Source organism: Falco biarmicus, chromosome 4, assembly GCF_023638135.1.
Source record: "Falco biarmicus isolate bFalBia1 chromosome 4, bFalBia1.pri, whole genome shotgun sequence".
NCBI lineage: Eukaryota > Metazoa > Chordata > Aves > Falconiformes > Falconidae > Falco > Falco biarmicus.
The window spans coordinates 76,438,139-76,455,868 of record NC_079291.1 but is presented as its reverse complement, the minus strand read 5'-3'; the positions used below and the strand labels follow the sequence as shown (position 1 = coordinate 76,455,868).

Sequence of the window (17,730 nt, the reverse complement as noted above, 5' to 3'; positions counted from 1 at the left end):
AAGACAAACATCCAAACTTCCTTTCTGATCGCTTGGTAAACGAGCCCCATTTCTAGCCACTTATCTTTCTAATGGCAGATACTACGTCATGCACTTCAGTGAAGAAATGAATCAGGTGATCCCACAGAAAGTGCGTACTTTCAGAATTTATGCGAAGCTGCTTGCTCTGTGGAAGGGCAACCCAACAAAGCTGCAGGCTGGATCCAGTTTGCTTTCGTCTCCAAGAATTGTAGCTGAGAAGAGAATACAGATGAGAGAGGAAAAGAAACAGACACATTCCCTGCAAGTCAATGCTTCATTTTGAGTACTAATCTAAGTGGAAAACAAGATTCTACCTTGTATGCCTCCACAGTAAATAGCAGGGACTCCTAAGAAGGATAAGTCCAGGACAGTTTATGCCATATTGCATGGTTGTACCACACTGTGTTCTTCTTGTATATTAACATCCAAAGTTTTAAACATGGCCAGTAAGCATCCTTATATCCAAGGATACAGACAGTCTAGCTTCTTCTGCCTCTTATTATTTACAAGATTTGCACAACCAAGATGTAGTTGAATGTGTTTAAACATATACAGTGTCAATTATCAACAGGAGTCTACAAACAAAACTATACTGAAAGACTGCTTTTCTACAGACAGTATATATTTAATATCTAACGTATCAAATGCAGCACTGAGCTAACCAAGCATAGCTGTAAAAAATAAACACAGTTTATAATAAATTTGGTTAGTCCCCCATGTCCAGTAAATCATTATTCTCTTGCTCTTCCATTAGAAAATACCCGTAAAGCCTAGAAAGAAGTTCCATCCAAATCACACAGTTGTGCGGCCTTGCAGACAGGCATCTTTCAAAGTTCAGTACCTACTACACAAGGGCACATGAAAAAATCCTTCTCTTGTGGCACGGGATACTGAGGAGTTCTGGGCCTGAGCCACTTTCAAAGGAAGGGAGTGAGAACAGGGGTAAATGGGAGGGCAAAGAATAAATGAAAGCATGCCAGGGTAGGACGGAAGGAGAAGTACCAAGTGTAAATGAGGTGGACAGAATTAAGGAAAACATGAAAACAAGTGCCAGTAGTCTCTGAAGAGTCATTCATGCCCTGGAGAAATAATGCTGGAGGAATGACATTTCAAATTAATATTACAATACATTCTGCAGCATAAATATTTGGGCAGATAAAATAAAATCATCTTGTAAGTACATATATTGGGTACCTTGGTACATACATCCTCTCCACGAGAGGACAGTAGTTAATTTAAACCGTGTGCTATGGGACACACATTTTGCTGCACTGAAACAAACCGGACTGCCTTCTAGCAAGTTTTATATGATGCCAAAAGATGGAACATTTTAATTCAATTAATGCTTTCAGCTGAATGATCCTTTTTTCAAGAAAGAACTGCCTCCTACTGCAACACAAATCCAAATACTTGTTTGGGCCATTCTACACGTTTTATGAATAAATCTAGAGCAATAGCATAAAAGACATCTTCAAGCTTCAGCTCATCATCGTTAGACTTTATTACTTTTTCCTCCTGACTTCATTCTGCATTCAGAAAATGGATAAAAACACAGAAATGGGAACACTCTACTTCAAACTAAATCTACAGCACATGATGGCAACATATTCCACATTTGCTTTTACCAATGTGGTCGCAGCATACACATGCATGTTCTAACCACTTTCACGGAAAAAAGCCCCAAAACACACCTTAAAACCTGTGCTCGGCAACATTTGTATTTCAGAAGTAAACTCTCAGAAATCCCTCTTTTTCAGCAGCCTTATATTGGTCTGCTTCCTTCCCCTCAATGAACCTCCCCGCTTTTGAACTCTCAAACTGTCTCCACTATTCCTTCAAGTTCTTCTGCTAATTTCATGCAAGTTACTTTAAGACTTACTTAAAGCATTCATACTTCAAGAAGTCATGCATTAGTTGAGGTGTAGACTATGAACTTGAAAATACAACAAAAATGTAACTAACATTTCAAAATAAGCTAAGAATTCTTAAAAACAAAACAAAACCAAACCCCACAGATTTAGATGTTTGTGCAGGAAATTTTATAAACCTTTCAGCAATCCAAAATGGGTTGGCTGTTTGAAGTGAAATAGTTTTCAAACTTCATTTCACTATGCTGCTTTCTATGCCACTTTTGCCCTAAACTCAAAAGTGCACAAAAAAGGCAAGAAACAGAATTCAAAGATGCAATTAAAGATTACGTTCAGGGTAACCTGAAAATAAGCAATGCATTTATACATTCTACTAGGCAGAATTTGAGAATTATTATGAACAATCTTCCCAGAACCATAGTAAGGTAAAGTTGAAAAGTCAGCAGCTGCTGGGTCGGCATACTCTTCCTACAGTTTACAGTAAAGTTTACATTATCAATAATGTGTTCGCTACAACGAAGCGCCCTAAAAGCACAAATGGATCTGCAACAGACAAAAAAAATTTACTATTTTCAAAATAAAATTTAAAATACTATTTTAAAAAAAATACTATTTTCAACACTATTTGTACTTTTAAAAGCATGATCAGGACAAGCCAATGCCTGCTGAGTAACAATTTGAAAGAAATTAAGTTTATTGATTGCACTCCTTCAGAACTTTGAAAGAGTTTTCACTTTAGAATACCAATTCTAAAAGCAGGACCACTTTAATAAAATTTTAAGGGCTACATAGCATTTTGAAAGACTATCAACAAAACCAAATTTCTGGTTTCACTGGACCAAGCACAAGCATGGTCTAGCCACTCCTGCTGGCCAATGTTAAATTTGCCTTTGCAGCCATCACCTTGACTGCGGTGCTCAAAATGGAAAAGCTTCTCGTTTTCAGAGCCAATCCAAAGCACAGGCTTTCAAGCTTTTTATCATTTTTATACTTACAGGGGGAAGAGAAAGTTGGTGGGACAGCAAGTGGAAGGATTTAGGTCCAATCTTTACTAGCAATCTTCACCCTCACATTCGTTCCCTATTGGAAGCTAGATCTGTGAGACACTTCTCTTGGAATGCAAAGCCCTATAAATTCTGATCACAAGACACTCCATTAGGGAGAATTCAGACGAGCCTGGAAAACCTTTCAGTATGCATCCCTGAATGTAAAGAACTCAAATTAGAAAGGATCCCGCTCCATGGCTCTTTTTCTCCAAGTTCTGACAGTTATGACCTCAGCTGTATCAGAATAATCAACTTCAATGCGTCCACATCAAAACTAGCCAAGCAGAGCTACAGCTGGTCTTGTAATTCAAAAAGTGAAAGCATAACCATAAATTCTACTACCAACTGTCAATCCCAATGATTTAAGAAGTTTCCCCAAACTTGACAACATAGTCAGGTACAGTGATTACAAGCACTATCTGTGACTGATTACGGAAATAAAATTTTCCATTCTGTATATAATTTTATTTGGGTTATTTTGGAATCTGAATTGCAAAATAAATTAAGTTTGTTTTTCAATTGTGTCGATACACCTAGTTAAAAATCATTCTGCCACTCTAAAATTGGTAATGAATGTTTATGTACAAATATACAAACATGAATACACACGTGCACAAAGGTACATGTGTTTTGTTCACACGTGCATACACTTTGAAAGCAATGTAATAACTTCAAATGTGTGTATTCGACTTGTCAACCATGGACAACATGTATTCCAAGGAAACACCTTCTCACATTCAATACTATTTACAACACCTGAAATAATTACCTGTAGCTAAACACTCCTGGGTATTCTATCCATTTGTTTATTTGGTTCAATGCAACCAGGAGAAAAAATTATGTAGGCCTTTCCTTCTGTCCTCCAACATGACGCATAGGAGTTTTTCCACTCAAAAAGTTTTAAGAGATTAAAGAGGCCTAACTAAGGTATTAAAAAATACTTCAGTCAATTATATAAACTAACTATCAAGCAACTGATTTCAAGAATTTTTTTGTGCTATGTAATAACTAAAATATCACAATTTGTACTGCTTTATCACTGTTAACAAAAAACTGTTGTAATTTGTAATGTTTACCTAACACCCAGCATGTGCATACCGCCATAATGGACCAAAGAGTGAGGTAATCTCCAAGACACATTTACGCTACGTGGAGTTTTATCATGTTTTACAACAGTAAACTTTGTTATTTCAAATGCTGAAGAAATCTCAGAGGTTTGGATTTTTTCTTCTCAAAAATTAACAGAAAATAACACAAGGTACCCAAAATTAGTCTCACATACAGCTCAACTGCCGTGCCAGGTGTCATCCAGTAACTGCTGAGCACACACAATAGCACCAAGGTATTCAAATACCCCTGCTGTCTTCTAGCTACTCAAGAAACAGCTTTGAAAAACATCAAGTTCTGATCTACAATGCTAAAGTGAAAAAGCATGTGTAGGTATGTACACACACACAAACATTCAGATGTATGCAAAACAATTTTAAACCAAAATCATACAAAAATGCCCAAACTGTTCTGAGACAGTAACACAGGACTCACGACCTTAGGAGCAAGTATGGCAATATGTGTATTTCATAGCTGTTTCCAAAAGTTTCTTGGGTAAAATGGTCATAGAAATAATTTGGGGAAATTGCCAACACCTTGTGGGTTGTTTCCCCCCCCCTTCTTTACCTATAATGAATATTTTGTTATTATCCAAGAACAGAACTCAGAGTGCAGCTACCTGATTACACAGCTAGCTAGAGCCTGATTTCCTAACCAAAATACGGGAATTCCCTAAAACCTGAGAGATGAAAAACAGGAATTAAAGGTTTGCTTCCATAATGCAGATGTTTTCCTCCTCCACATAGGCATGTAACCCCCCCATTTCTGTAAGTGCAAAGGGGACAGCGGGCAGCAGAGAAGCTGAAGCCTTGGGACACAAAGAGGATTTCAGCTACTGTGAGAACAAACCCCAAAACACCTTCCCCAAAACCAAACAAAAGATGGCATCTACAGGAGGATGACAACCCCCAGGCCCACAGGTGACCCCCCCCAGCCCTGCTCGCGTGTTTGAAGGGTGCCCAAAGCCCAGTACCTTTGCCTTTTGCAGCAGTGCTGCTGCCAACTGAGGAGGATGCCTGGGAATCCTTCTTCAGCCTCTTGCTCTGAGGCCTGACGCTGGACCTGAGAAAATGATGCTGGTCCTGGCTGTGGGAGGGCTGGAGGGAGGCCGGGGCCTGCGACAAGCTGGGGTTCGGTGGGGGGCTGCTGCTACGGTTGCTGTTAATGATCTTCTCTTCTTTCTTTGTGCTGCTGCTGCCTGGAGCTGCCTCTCCTCCTCCTCCTGCCCCTTCTTCTTCCAGGGACTCCTCATCTCCTCCTGCTCTCTTGCCCAGCTTTTTCACCCCTTCCTCCCCACTGCTCTCTCCGAGTTTCACTGTCATCCTGTGGGGGGGGGGAGAGAGAGAAAAGAGGGGGGCACAGAGTCAGGGCGGGGAGCCCCCCAGAGAGGGCGAGAAATCCCTGGGCTGAGAGGGGAGAAGTTTAGCTGCAGAAATTCCTCTCAACATGGCCGCCGTTGTTTGTTACTAAATCCCCTTTCGTTTGCTGTCCCGACCCAACAACCTGTGCCGAGGGCGGGAGGGGAAAAGCCCCGCCGGAACCCCCCCCAAACCGGCCCAAAAGGCAGCCGGGCCCCCCCGGCAGCCCTCCGGCACCCTCCCGAAGGGGTTCGGGGCGCCTTTGCCGGAGAAATCGCCCAGCCAAACTCGGGCGTGTGGAAGCGCTCGACAGCCGCCGAGAGGAAAGGCAGCCGCCGAGCCCGGCGGAGCAGAGCAGGGCAGCGCGGCCGGGCCGGGCCGCCCCCGGCCCCCCATCCTACCCATTCCGCGGCTCCTCGGGCCCAGGGGGGCTCTTCTTCCTCCTCACCATGGAGCCGCGGCGATCCGACCTGCCGCGGGGGGGGGGTTCATATTCCCAGATGCGGCGGCGGCGGCGGCTTCTCCTCCTCTCTGTGTGTGTGTGTGTCTCTGGGGCTGGGACTGGCCAAGGCTACCGAGGCTTCCAGCTCCCCCTCCGCCCCCACCCCGCCGGAGCCCCGGCACCTCTCCGCCGCGCCCGGCCGCCCCGCCGCCCCGAGCATCGCTGTCACCGCGGGCCCCGGCGCCGGCCCGGCTGGCCCGGCTGCCCGGCCCGCAGCTCCCGGCCCGCCCGCTCCACCTCAGCGGCACCCCGTTTGCGATGCCCCGGTACCCGAGGGCTCTGCCGGCGGCTCCGCGCCCCTCACGTCGGGGGGACCGGGCAAAAAAGTTTTAAGCCATCACCTGCCCGAGGGCCGGCGGCTCCCGGGCCTCCTTCTCAGCCCAGCTACCTGCACACCGCATCTGCCACCGGGGCCACCCGCCGGGGCGGCCTGCTCCCTCTTCGTCCCACCTCATACAGCCTCTCGATTCTAAAGTTAGGGGGGGTTAAATCCTGGAACAAAGTACCAGATAGACACCCAAAAGCTTAAGGCATTAAATCATGTTATCCGCCAAAACCCAACAACTGGGTTGTTTTTTATTCTTAAAGGCGGTAGAAAAATATCACTGACCCCATCCCTAGAAGTCAAGTCCCAAGAAAGTAACCACCTCGAGCAAAACAGAAAGAAGCAGCAGTTGCAATGCAGCCGCCCTGTCACCAGAACAGGAGCCACAGTCCAACTTTAATTGAGGGCAGAGATAAAGACCAGCAAGAGAAGGAAATTCTGAATATCACAAATAAAGAATGCAATGGCTATGGATTAGCCTGACAGCAGAATAACGTGGTTGAAAATAAACAAGACACATCAGCATTATATGGCATACAAATTTGTGAGACTACAGTTCACAGACTGTAGCCCTACTACTAAACCAATACTTTTCCCTCTCGCGATTTTCAGCGAAGCCATTGAATCTACCTGTTCCGAATTGCATCGGGTAATGTTCCGTTCCTTGCAAACATTCAAACTGATTTGAGCTGTGGATCTAAAGTCATACTAAAACTTGGTTAACCGTTCACCTGACAGGTCCCCAATTGCAAACAAGCTTGTCTCCACACAACAAGAATTAAGAGCGTTTTCAAGTTTTCAGGACAGAAATCTTCTAACTCTGATAGTCTGTGCTGACAAACTTAAGTAAGCCTTAAATCTCCTTGATTTCTAGTTTTATCACGACTATAAGTGAAATGATGCATCCAGTGGCACCCTCCAACAACTAACGGGGGATACCCCAGAAACTCATCTTGGGGACAGTCACTTCCAGGGCTGGGGCAGCAAATCACACCGCCTGCCCTGCTTCCCTGCAGCGTCCTGCCTGGCCCTGCGGGGAGCAGTGCCCGGCACCCAGGGTGCCCGTCTCAGCTGCTCTCCCCTCCCGTTTTCACGCTGCCCCTGCTTTTCCTTTCTCTTCCCGAGGGAAAATCTTCTTAGCCCGGCTGCTTTGGTCCGCCAGACCCTCGTGCTGGGCCGCCGTCCCTTCGCCTTGCCCGCTACAGGAGCCCAGCCCCCTCAGAGAGGACGCTTTCCCCGCAGACCTCAGGGCCGCCGCTCCCCGCTGACCGGTGGCCCGGCCCCACGGGGGCCAAGGGCGCCGTCCCCCCCCCCCCCCATAAAACTCCGCTCCGCCCCCCGCCCCGAGACTCACCTGCCGCATCAATGCCGCCGCGCAGGTTCCGCGCTCCAGCGCTCCCGCCGGCGGCCGTCTCGGGTCTTCTGGCTCCCGCAGCCCCAGGCACCCCCAGGCTGCGCCCCAGACCCGCCACCTCGGGAGCAGGCCAGCGCGCCCGACGACCACCGCGGAGCCCAGCGGCCCTCCCAGCTTTGCTGGCAGGGGCAGCCCTGCTCCCGGCCGCGGAGGCGACCTCTGCTCCCCGGGCTCCTCCGAAACCGCGGCTGCGGTCCCGGCACCGCCGGCTCCCCACTGGGCCTCACCGCCCCCAGCCGGCGCCGCGGCCCCCGGCGCCTCGCGCTCGGCCGCACTCCGCCGGCGCCCCCGGCCCCGCGCTCGGGCGCAGAGCGGGCCGCGGTGGAGTCCGGGCCGCGGCGGTTCCGCTTCCTCGTCACACTGCGCCGGGCCGAGGGGGCGGGCCGGGACGCAACGCGCGGGCCCAGCTGAGCGCGCCGGCGCTCCCCACCCCGGGACCCCACGCAGGGCGCCCCATTGGCTAGCGGCAAACGGGAGCGAGGCGAGAGGCGGGGCCGGGGCCCCAGGGCCAGCCAAACAAAGCGCGGCGCGGGGCGGGTGACGGCAGCTCGACGCAAAGGAAGAGGTGGTGGCTGGTGTCCGTCAAAGGGCGAGACGAATCCCGAGAGCCGGCTGCTGACTGGCTAAAAGAAGAACCAATTGAGGGCCCTATAGCCGGGGCCCTTGGACGTGATCTAGGTTCCTATTGGCCAGAAAGGCGGTGATTTGCATGTGGCGGTGCCCTCATGGCCTGCCGGGAAAGGGCGGTGCTCCTGGGCGAGGCTGCGGGGGGGCGTGGGGCGCTGCCCGCGGTACCGGCTGTACCGGGCGGGTCACAGCCGGGCGGTGACGGCAGCGCGGGGCTCCCCCTCGCCGCGGGGCGAGGGGGGGCATCGCGGCGGCAGCCCTCGCTGCTCCTGCTGCCTTGTGCCCGTCGGGGTATGAGGAGTAGGCTGGGGGACGCTCTCCCCTGGAGCTCTAGGCGCTCTCCTCGGAACCGGCTGGGACAGCGCCGGGGCGCCCGCCGGGCCCGCGCTTTGCTGTGCCGCGGGGCTACTACCGAGCATGGCTCCTTGGCCTCAGCCTACCGCTCCTTGCTAGTCGGGGTGGGGGGTGAGTGGGCAGTTCTGAACGAGAACGGCCCGCGCGGGCCCCGCCTGCCGCCTCTGGTGGGGCTGGGCCGCCCCGCAGGAGCCCCACCGGCCGCAGCGCTGCGGCTCGCTTGGCAGCACGCTGCTTACCGGCGAAAGGGTTAGATCAGTTCTTCGTAAAGGTTACTAGTAACTCACGTGAAGTTAGGCACGTGTAACCTCCTGGGAAGACCTAGTGTCTTCGCAGCTTCCCGTGTTCTTGCAGAGCTTACACTTGTGTAAGTACCCTGAAGTGGGAATTTTTTAGTTTTATTTTTTTAAATAAACCATCTCCAGAATGAAGAAGCTTTACTCAGTGATGTACTGAATTAAAGGAGGTTGAATTTTTCTTGCTACTCTACTGCTGTGGCCAGTTTTCCAGTGACTGCTCTCTGGTACTTTCATGAGCTGACTTCACATTAATTGCTAGGAACAATGATTTCCAAAAATCTTTCAACTGGTACTGTGTGACATACAGGTTTTTTTCTTAAATTCTTTGTAGAAGGAACATTAGATCATCCTCTTTTTGAAACTGTGTTACTATCGTAGCAGGAAAGGACGTCTTGGCCCTCTTCTGAGGCAAATCTTTGTAAGCTATACCTTAGAAATCAGTGTCTTAGCAGCTTAAACTTCACGATGACATCTGCGTTATGGAAGATTGGGCTCTCATGGAGAGTGTTGCAAGTAATTATCTTGCAATGATGAACTAAACTTGAACATGCCTTGGCCTTGGTGTCATCTATAAATATGCTGTAGAATGTATTTGTGAGTAACCAAGTGTATTGCTATAAATGGAATTTGTAAACAAAATGAGAGCAGAATTGCTCAATGGGCTTGTCTCCACTGTAAAGCTTTGCATTTAAATCTTCGAAATAATTAGGATGGGTTGTTGTTTTTTGAGAGAGTATTTTTGCAGTTTTGTTACAATGTAGCACAAGATCGTATGGCTTATTTTTGCCACTTGGTTTGACCCCAACCGATTTTTACAATATTGACAGGAAATGATGCATTCTGCATCTGCAGTGCTATGTATTTCCATGGTGCTTTGCAAAGAAACATGAAGGTATGTTCAGCTCCCCAAGGAGCTCAAGAGTTGAAGGTTTCCATTCTCTCTGTATGTAAATATCTTTATATGCTTGAATAGCCCCATTGCATCAAATGGACTGTTAAGGTGTGAAATTGCTCATGTGTGTAAATGTTTGTGAAAGAAAGACTGAATAAAAAGGAGTTAGACAAGAGCTGAGAGGCAGGGGGTAGGTTGAGATGTCAAAAGACACTTGAACTTTCTTTCGTTCTTTTTTTAATAGTAGGGAGGGTCCATGATCATGCTTTGGCAGACCTGCACAGATACAAAATGCAAATAATCTTTCTGTGTTTGTTGCCATGGTTTTATAGACTAGGCAAGAACATTAACTTGGATTTGCTGTGCATCCTGTGTATTTTAAGGTATGATAACAAATTGCATGTTTATTAGAAATGGATCAAGCAATACAGAACTGTCCAGGAGAAGGACAAAGTTAATTCTTCTGTTGTATGTCTTTTTTTTTTTTTTTTTTTAATTCTGCATGTAATGTGCATGATCATTACATTATTTATAACATGAAAATACTCTTCCAAAAATCTTAGGTGTAAAAGCCACCAGTACAGTGCATGTTGTCCTGTATTTCCTTTTTTAGGTTATTTAGAAGCTACTAAGTTTCATTCATAACTCATTTGTGCTAAAAGGCTCTTAAGTTATTTAATCTGACAAATGGTAATGGATGATCTTCGTGTTACTAAAACAGTTCTTTCCTGTTTCAGGTAAGAGGATTTAAACCAAAGGTCATGCACCTATTGTTAATCCTTTATGGCTTACTAAATAGGAAGCACCTAATTGTGAAACTTCCCCCCCCCCGGCATGTGAGGTCAAGCCCTTAGAGGAAGGGATGAAATGCACTGTGTGGGACTGCACTCCTGAAATCTGTCTTGGGACTACAGGGACTCGGAGCTGTTAGACATCTTTTATGAGTGCAGTGTGCAGGAAGGAAGATCTTTGTATCCTAGGATGCCCTGCTCATTTGTCTGTTTAGGATACAAATCCTTTACAGCAGGTCTTCTCTGTTGGGTATTGGAGGGCAGGGAACTTTAATATTCAGCTAAGCATGCACAAGTAGGGATGTCCAGTTCAGTTACTGGGCAAAATTTTGTGTAACATTGAACGAGGCAATTATGAAAGCTGTAAAAATGGTCACTTGAGCAGAGACAGTCAGTGAGGTTTTCAGATGATTTTTATTCCAGCCCAGAAAGGTATTATAGACTAGACGATTGCCTGAGGCTCCTGCTGGCCGTGTATTTCCAACTTGATTGTACTACGTAATTGCAATAGTTTCCCCATTAGCCTGGTTGTCTGAGAAAACAAGGCATCTGCCCACACGGTCTGCTGAAATGCTCCAAGTCTGATGCTCTCAAAAAATCCTGTGGGCACTGTGCTTTGGGAGTGGCACCAATGTGAGCTAAAGGTGTTATTACGTGTACAAGAATCCACCAAGAAGAGATGCCAGAAATGACCTTCTTGGAGCTGATGCCTTGTAAGGGAGAAGATAAAAAGCTACAGGAAATGGGACTGTCAGTGCTGGTGCTCAGAACAGTTTATTCTAGAGGGGTTGCTGAGCTTGTAGTAAGACAGTCTAAAGCCAGTGTTTTGCCTTCCTACCTAAAGCCTATCTTTAAGTTTTGGAGGAGACATAGAGTGTTTTAATGAAGTCTGCCTCCCACCTAGTACTTTTTCCTACTTGCCTAACAAAACTGACTCTTTTTTTGTCAGAAGGGTCCCAGTAATTCCTGTATAATTGGAAAAGGTGTGAAATGCCACATAAATTGCAGAATATGTTACACATGGCCAGAGTCAACATAAGTCAGTGCATGCAGAAATTGCTGGTCACAGCTGTGTTGGAGTGGCTCCTTTCCATCCGCTTGTGTGGAAATGTTGTGACTTCAGAGGAATTTAAAACCTTTGTGGAGTTGACAGCAGTATGAGGACTGGATCTTGAATTCTCTTGTTTTGAGTAAACCTGGCCGTGAAGGCTGAATGCAGGCCCAGCACGGGTGAGGACTGGGGATGGAGCTGCGCTGTCCCTGGCTGCACCCAGGGGTGCTGGAGGAGGGGAGGGTGGGGTGTAGGCACAGCGGCAGGAGAGCTTTGGGGGGCTACAGCGCAGCGTTAATGCATGACGTAACTGAAGGCAGCTGCTGATGCTTGACCATGGCGCCCGCGCGCCGTTCGAGGGCGGCGGAGAGTCAGTCCGGCGCGGTCGCTGCTCGCCCCGCTCCCCTACCGGCCCCGGCTCGCCTGCGGGGCGCCGCGGGGCGTCGCGGCCGAGCGCGTTCGGCACTTTCCGCTTCTCTTCGGTGTGCGAGCGGACCGCTTCGGTTATTCCCGTGACTCTTCGGCTCCAGGTCGGGAGTTTCCGTGCTCGAGGCTCTCCGTTGTCAGGGGTAACGCGAAGACTCGCGTAGCCGGTGCGGCCTTCAGCGCCGGGGCCGCACTCCGGGGCCGCCGGCAGGTAGGGGCGGGCGAGGGGCCCTGGCTCCCTGCGGTCGGCCCGAGCGAGGGCGCCGGGCACCCTCAGAGGCTTGGCCGGCTTCTTCCCGGTCGGTCTGGGCCCGGCCGGCGGGAGCGGGGCCAGTGGCGCTGAGCCTGAGGCAACGGGGCGGCCGGGCCGCTGCGGGCGGCGGGACCGGGGCGGGCGGGACCCCGCGCGTTTGTCGCGCCCGGGGCCGGCAGCGGCGGCTCCTTGCGGGCTGGCGAGTGCTCCCTGCAGCTCGGCCGAGGTGGCCCACGCAGGTTTCGGCCCACGCGAGGCGCTGGCCCGGGGCAGAAGCAGGCGGGGCTCGCCTCTGCGCCTTTTCACCCTTGGTGCGGGTTCAGGATTTAATCAAATTTTTACTATTTATTCTTCATGTTTTGCTGGTTAGAGGAATTAATATTCAGTCGTCAGCCATCTTTTTGTAGCATAACTCAATTTTGTGTTCCAATTCTTTTTCTGGGGCTATTTTAAGCATTTTCAAATGTAAAAGCTAGCATTTCTTATAGATTGGGATTATAAGAAAAACCTGTGGTTTTACATAGGTAGTTGTGAAGACTTGTCAGGGAAACACCATGGCAATGCTTACGGGAAACTCACCTTATGAACATGCTTGGTGATGGGTTTTCTCATAAGCTTGTGGCTGGTAGCAGTTCCACAAGAATAGCAAACCTAATCATAATCAGCCTCCTTTAGATGCTAAATGTGCTGACAACATTGTCAGACAGAGCGTAAAAGTAGCTTTTTAATAATTGTCACCAAAAACAGAATAACATATTTTTTTAAAAAACAAAAGTTTCCTAGTGTAGATGATTGTCTTTTGAAATAAGTGCATATATTCTGGCTCACTGCTGTTATTTGTAGCAGTAGGAATCCTGATGTTATCTACCTAAATCCCAGAACATTCAAACCAAACAAATACAAGTTGATGAATTATTAAAATAAATTACAAACCAAATAGCTTTTAAGTAGTGAATTGAGAGGTTTGTCTGGAGGGAAATTGTCCTATATCAGAGGATAATCTTCCTCGTAAAATGACTGATTCCTTGTGAAATCTGACGCATGTCTATGTTGGTGGGTGCAGACAAAGACAATCCTTTGCTCATGTTCTGAGGTGATGGCCGGTTATCAGTCTGCATTGGCCCCTGTATTGGTGGCATATGACCGGTGAGCTGATAAACCCTGAAATAAGGCTTGATTTCCCCAAAGGACACGATACCACAAGCACGGGGCCACGTTGGTATGGGTCTGTGATGTCTGGACTAGACCTGCCTTGTGTCTGGCCAGTTAAGAAGAGGGACAGAGAATGACCTTGAACCTCTCTTTAACTTTTCTGTGTGGGCAGACATTAGTGTCATGTCTGATGTTTGCCAGCATGAACCTCATGAAGTTCAACAAGGCCAAGTGCAAGGTCCTGCATCTGGGTCAGGGCAATCCCCAGTATCAGTACAGGCTGAAGGATGAAGGGATTGAGAGCAGCCATGTGGAGAACAAACTGGGGGTACTGGTGGATGCAAAATTGGACGTGAGCTGGCAATGTGCACTTGCAGCCCAGAAAGCCAACCATATCCTGGGCTGCATCACGGCGTGGCCAGCAGTTTGAGGGGGGGATTCTGTCCCTCCACTCCGGTGAGACTCCCCTGGCAGTACTGAGTTCAGCTCTGGAGTCCTCAGCAAAGGAAAGACACAGACCTGTTGGAGCAGGTCTGGTGGAGGGCCATGAACATAGTCAGAGGGGTGGAACACCTCTCTTGTACGGAAAAGACTGAGAGAGTTGGGGTTGTTCAGTGTGGAGAACGAAATGCTCTGGGGAGACCTTAGAGCAGCCTTCCAGTACTTAAAGGGGCTTGTAAGAAGAGTGGAGGGAGACTTCTTACCAGGCCTGTACTGATGTGCGAGGGCTAATGGTTTTAAACTGTAAGAGGGTAGGTTTAGTTTGGGCATAAGGAAGAAAAGTTTTGTGATAAGGATGGTGAGACGCTGTAACAGGTTGTCTAGAGAAGTTGTGGATACCCCATCACTGGGTATTTTCAAGGTCAGGTTGCACAGGGCATAGATCAAGCTGATCTAGTGAAAGATGTCCCTGCCCACACAGGGTCTTGGATTAGATAATCTTTAAAGGTCCTTTCCAACCCAAACTGTTCTGTGATTCTATGAACTCTGAGGGGTTTTATGAAGTGCTTGTGGGTTATTTCAAAAGTGTCCATCAGGTATATCTAATCTGATTACTGAGATCAGGTATCTGGACTTGGTCATGTTCTATTCCAAGCCACAAAATGTTTAACTTTTCCAGAAATTCTCTTCTTTTAGACCCTGAAAAAATAGAACATGTAGTGCCAGAATAATTTGTAGAGATAGTGCTACTGTTTTCTTTTTTTTTTTGACAGCTTCTTTGAGGAAGCATCTGTCAAAGCTGCAGTTTAAGTACACACGCTTGAAGCAACAGTAAACGTGACTAATGAATTCCCAAGATTACAGCAAGCAAATGAACATTAGTTCAGTGATTTTTACATCACTGAGTAATCCACTTAGACAAATAAATTAACTATTTGTATATAGCAGTCTCTTGTACAATTTTGTATAGTTCTTGAGATGCTGAAAATTATTTTATATTAGGGATTGTCCATAATTTGAATGACAATATCACTGAATCTTGTTTTAGTAAATGCTACTCTGTCTTTTTGAATACATACAATATTGATTGAAAAATTGTTCTTGCTGTCTATTAATGCTGAAAGGGATCATTGGCTATTAATGAATTGATGAAGAGAAGCAGTTTGTAAGCTTGACAAACATATCTTTTCCCTTCTCTGAAGGGGACTGAAATAGCAATAATAATAGGTAATACTTATGACTATAGATGCAAGGAACACTTAACACCAGGAAAAAGTGGCTCTAGAAAAGGCATTACAGCTGCGTGGTTTTGTATTATAAAACCATTATTTCATACCAAACATGTTGGGGTTTTTTGTTTTGGTTGATGTAGTATTTGTTTTTTTCATTTAGGCATCTCAAAGTATCTGAAAGTGAATTTCTCTTCTAGTTCGAATTCTGAGCCTATATAAAACTTAGATTCAAATGTGGACTAAATTTTTCTCCTGTTAGAGTAAAATGAAACAGATGAAGTAAGAACAAAAGTGGTAGAATGGGTACAGTATTTTGGAACAGAGCTGAAGAGATAAGAAAGCTATTAAAAACATGAAAACCACTCAAATTTGACTGTTTTATTGCGGTGGTTTTGTGTGGCAATAAAACTAGACTCACATGCTGCTGTAACATGGAGGTAAAGGTGAATGAATCTCATTGAAAGATCAAATTGCTTGTCTTTAGGCTAACTACACATTTCTGTTTGCCCATCTGGTAGTTCATGTTGTTCCTTGTAATATCAGAGGCAATGTATGGAACTATCAACTTATTTTAAAATGTTACCCACCTCTCTAATCTGTGGTTAGTCAAAGGTGTTAAATCTGATTTAATTTTTCTCTTTTTTTTTTTTTTTGGCAGGGCTGGGGGGAAAGACAGCCTTCTTAAAAGCAAAAGATTTATTTTAAGCACTGACAGAATATTTGAAGTAAAGAGATGTTAAAACAAGAGTCTGTTTACATCCTGTGTTGGTGTCCATTTGGTGATTTAGGCAAATCTAACTGCTATGCATATATGTGCCTGCAGGTTCTTAAATCATGGTTTAGCTGTGCTGAAGAAAGTCTCTTCCCCTGAAATGTCAAAGGAGTCTTCTGAACATTTCGAAGCTGGCATTTTTTTGTTTTTTTCTTTTTTGTTTTGTTCTTTTCCACCAGGTCTCGGAGTTATTCACTAATAACTCAAGGTGTTTTTCTCCAGCTGTTTTTCTTTTGAAACCAAGCCAGTAAGATCACACAACATAGATCCCCAAAACCATCTCTGTATTTAAGATATTAAAGATTAATTCCTCCTTTTCTGGCACAAAAATCTGAAAAGAGCATTGCTTTCAAGTTCTTTTCCTTAGAACATCAGCACTTAGAATATTTTCATTCAAATGTAGGTAACAGTTTAAACATAGGAAACAGGTAGTATGAGTTAAACTAATACTGTGTAATTTCAACAGTACAGGCTCCAAAGTGGTGACAACTGTTAAAACTTACCTTGAAAGCCTAGATAAGAGCCTTTACAACATAAAATCATATCCAAAGATGGATGAAGTACTGGAAGTAGTTTCTTGCAAATTCTGAGTTCTTTCCGAGTCCTCTGAAACAAGCCAGCACAAGCCACTGGTGAGAGTTTGGTACTAGCCTATGTGCACTATAAATCTACAGACTACAAGGCTTGGTATTCCTCTGTTTTTGTTTTGGTTTAGTTTGTTGTGGTTTTTTTTAAATACCGCTATGACCTTTTTCATGTCTGTGTAGTGCCTATTAACAAGATGATGTTGTAGTTTTTTTTTTTTCCACGTTTTTAAAGCATACTTGTTATTTTATATATATTATATATTATATAGCATATATACCTAGCATGTATATGTTATATACTTAAGCATACCTTTTAGAAATGTTTGTTTTCCTTGTACAGGTTTGCAACCTGTGACAGCTGTTGTTGTGATGGCTGTGTATGTGGATCATCGAACAGAAACTCCGGATTCAGTTGCCTCCCCTTCTCATATAGCCTGGCACCCGCTTCATCCACTCCTGGCAGTTGCTTCCATCAGCACAGCGTCTGGGGGCTGTGTGGATATCTACCTGGAACAGGTGAATAAGCAGCAGGTTTGCTTTCGGAATTGCTATCGTTTTGCTGGTTTGAAAATTCACTTTTTTTAATCTATGTATTTGCAGCCTTCCTTAGGCTTCTTGAATTTCTCTCTCTGGATTTTAATTACTGTCCATGTCCCATGCTATCTAGAACACATCAGATTTGTCAGTTACTGATCACATTTTATAAAAAAGGTCTTCAAAACTTAAATTGATCTTTCCATGAAATTTAATTTTTACAGCCTTTAAGTCTTGTTTGTGGTGGTTACTCGTTTGCTTTTTACTTCTCATATTATGAGAATTTCAGGCTTATAAGTAAAATGGACACATGGTGCTTCTTTTTTAAACTCTTAAGTGAATTAAATATACTAAGAAATGTAATTTTAAAAAATAATTTCTCCACCTTGAGACTGAACTGATTTGCTAGACTCAGCCTGTCCCATTTGAGTAGGCTGTTTCCTACTACAGTTTCTGCCTGTAGACAGATACTGCCTTTGCATACTCTAAACTGTACACACAAGGCTTGCGTAGGACTTCAGTTTGCATAATTTTCAGGAAAAAAAGTGGGCTATTTAGGGAAGTGGCACTACAAGCTATCTAGCAGCAGACATACTGGAAATGTTTAAGTGTTAATATAAGTAGCCTATAAAATGTATACTTTTCAAAGTGCATTTTGAAAAACTGTCATCCAGATTT

General features: G+C 45.9%; 2 protein-coding genes across 14 annotated transcripts in view; one reads left to right on the top strand and one right to left on the bottom strand.

The window, feature by feature from the left end:
* Nucleotides 1-7,996, bottom strand: part of CRAMP1 (cramped chromatin regulator homolog 1) — a 52,223-nt gene extending 44,227 nt beyond the window's left edge. For 2 of the 4 annotated variants that reach the window (XM_056334995.1, XM_056334996.1), the window contains exons 1-2: nt 5,802-5,916; nt 5,016-5,365 (exon numbers count right to left, since the gene is read on the bottom strand). In XM_056334995.1, coding sequence (XP_056190970.1) covers nt 5,016-5,365; nt 5,802-5,851 — 400 coding nt within the window. In that variant the 5' untranslated portion in view covers nt 5,852-5,916. Of the gene's footprint in view, nt 1-5,015; nt 5,366-5,801; nt 5,986-7,581 lie in introns of those variants that run through there. The other 2 variants (XM_056334999.1, XM_056334998.1) reach the window with 2 other exon arrangements.
* Nucleotides 7,997-8,517: 521 nt separating this feature from the next.
* IFT140 (intraflagellar transport 140) overlaps nt 8,518-17,730 on the top strand; it is an 85,985-nt gene continuing 76,772 nt past the window's right edge. For 3 of the 10 annotated variants that reach the window (XM_056336032.1, XM_056336031.1, XM_056336030.1), the window contains exons 1-2: nt 8,519-8,989; nt 16,859-17,034. In XM_056336032.1, the coding sequence (XP_056192007.1) occupies nt 16,888-17,034 (147 nt within the window). In that variant the 5' untranslated portion in view covers nt 8,519-8,989; nt 16,859-16,887. Of the gene's footprint in view, nt 8,990-11,634; nt 11,835-11,948; nt 12,293-16,858; nt 17,035-17,730 lie in introns of those variants that run through there. The other 7 variants (XM_056336029.1, XM_056336024.1, XM_056336033.1 and 4 more) reach the window with 6 other exon arrangements.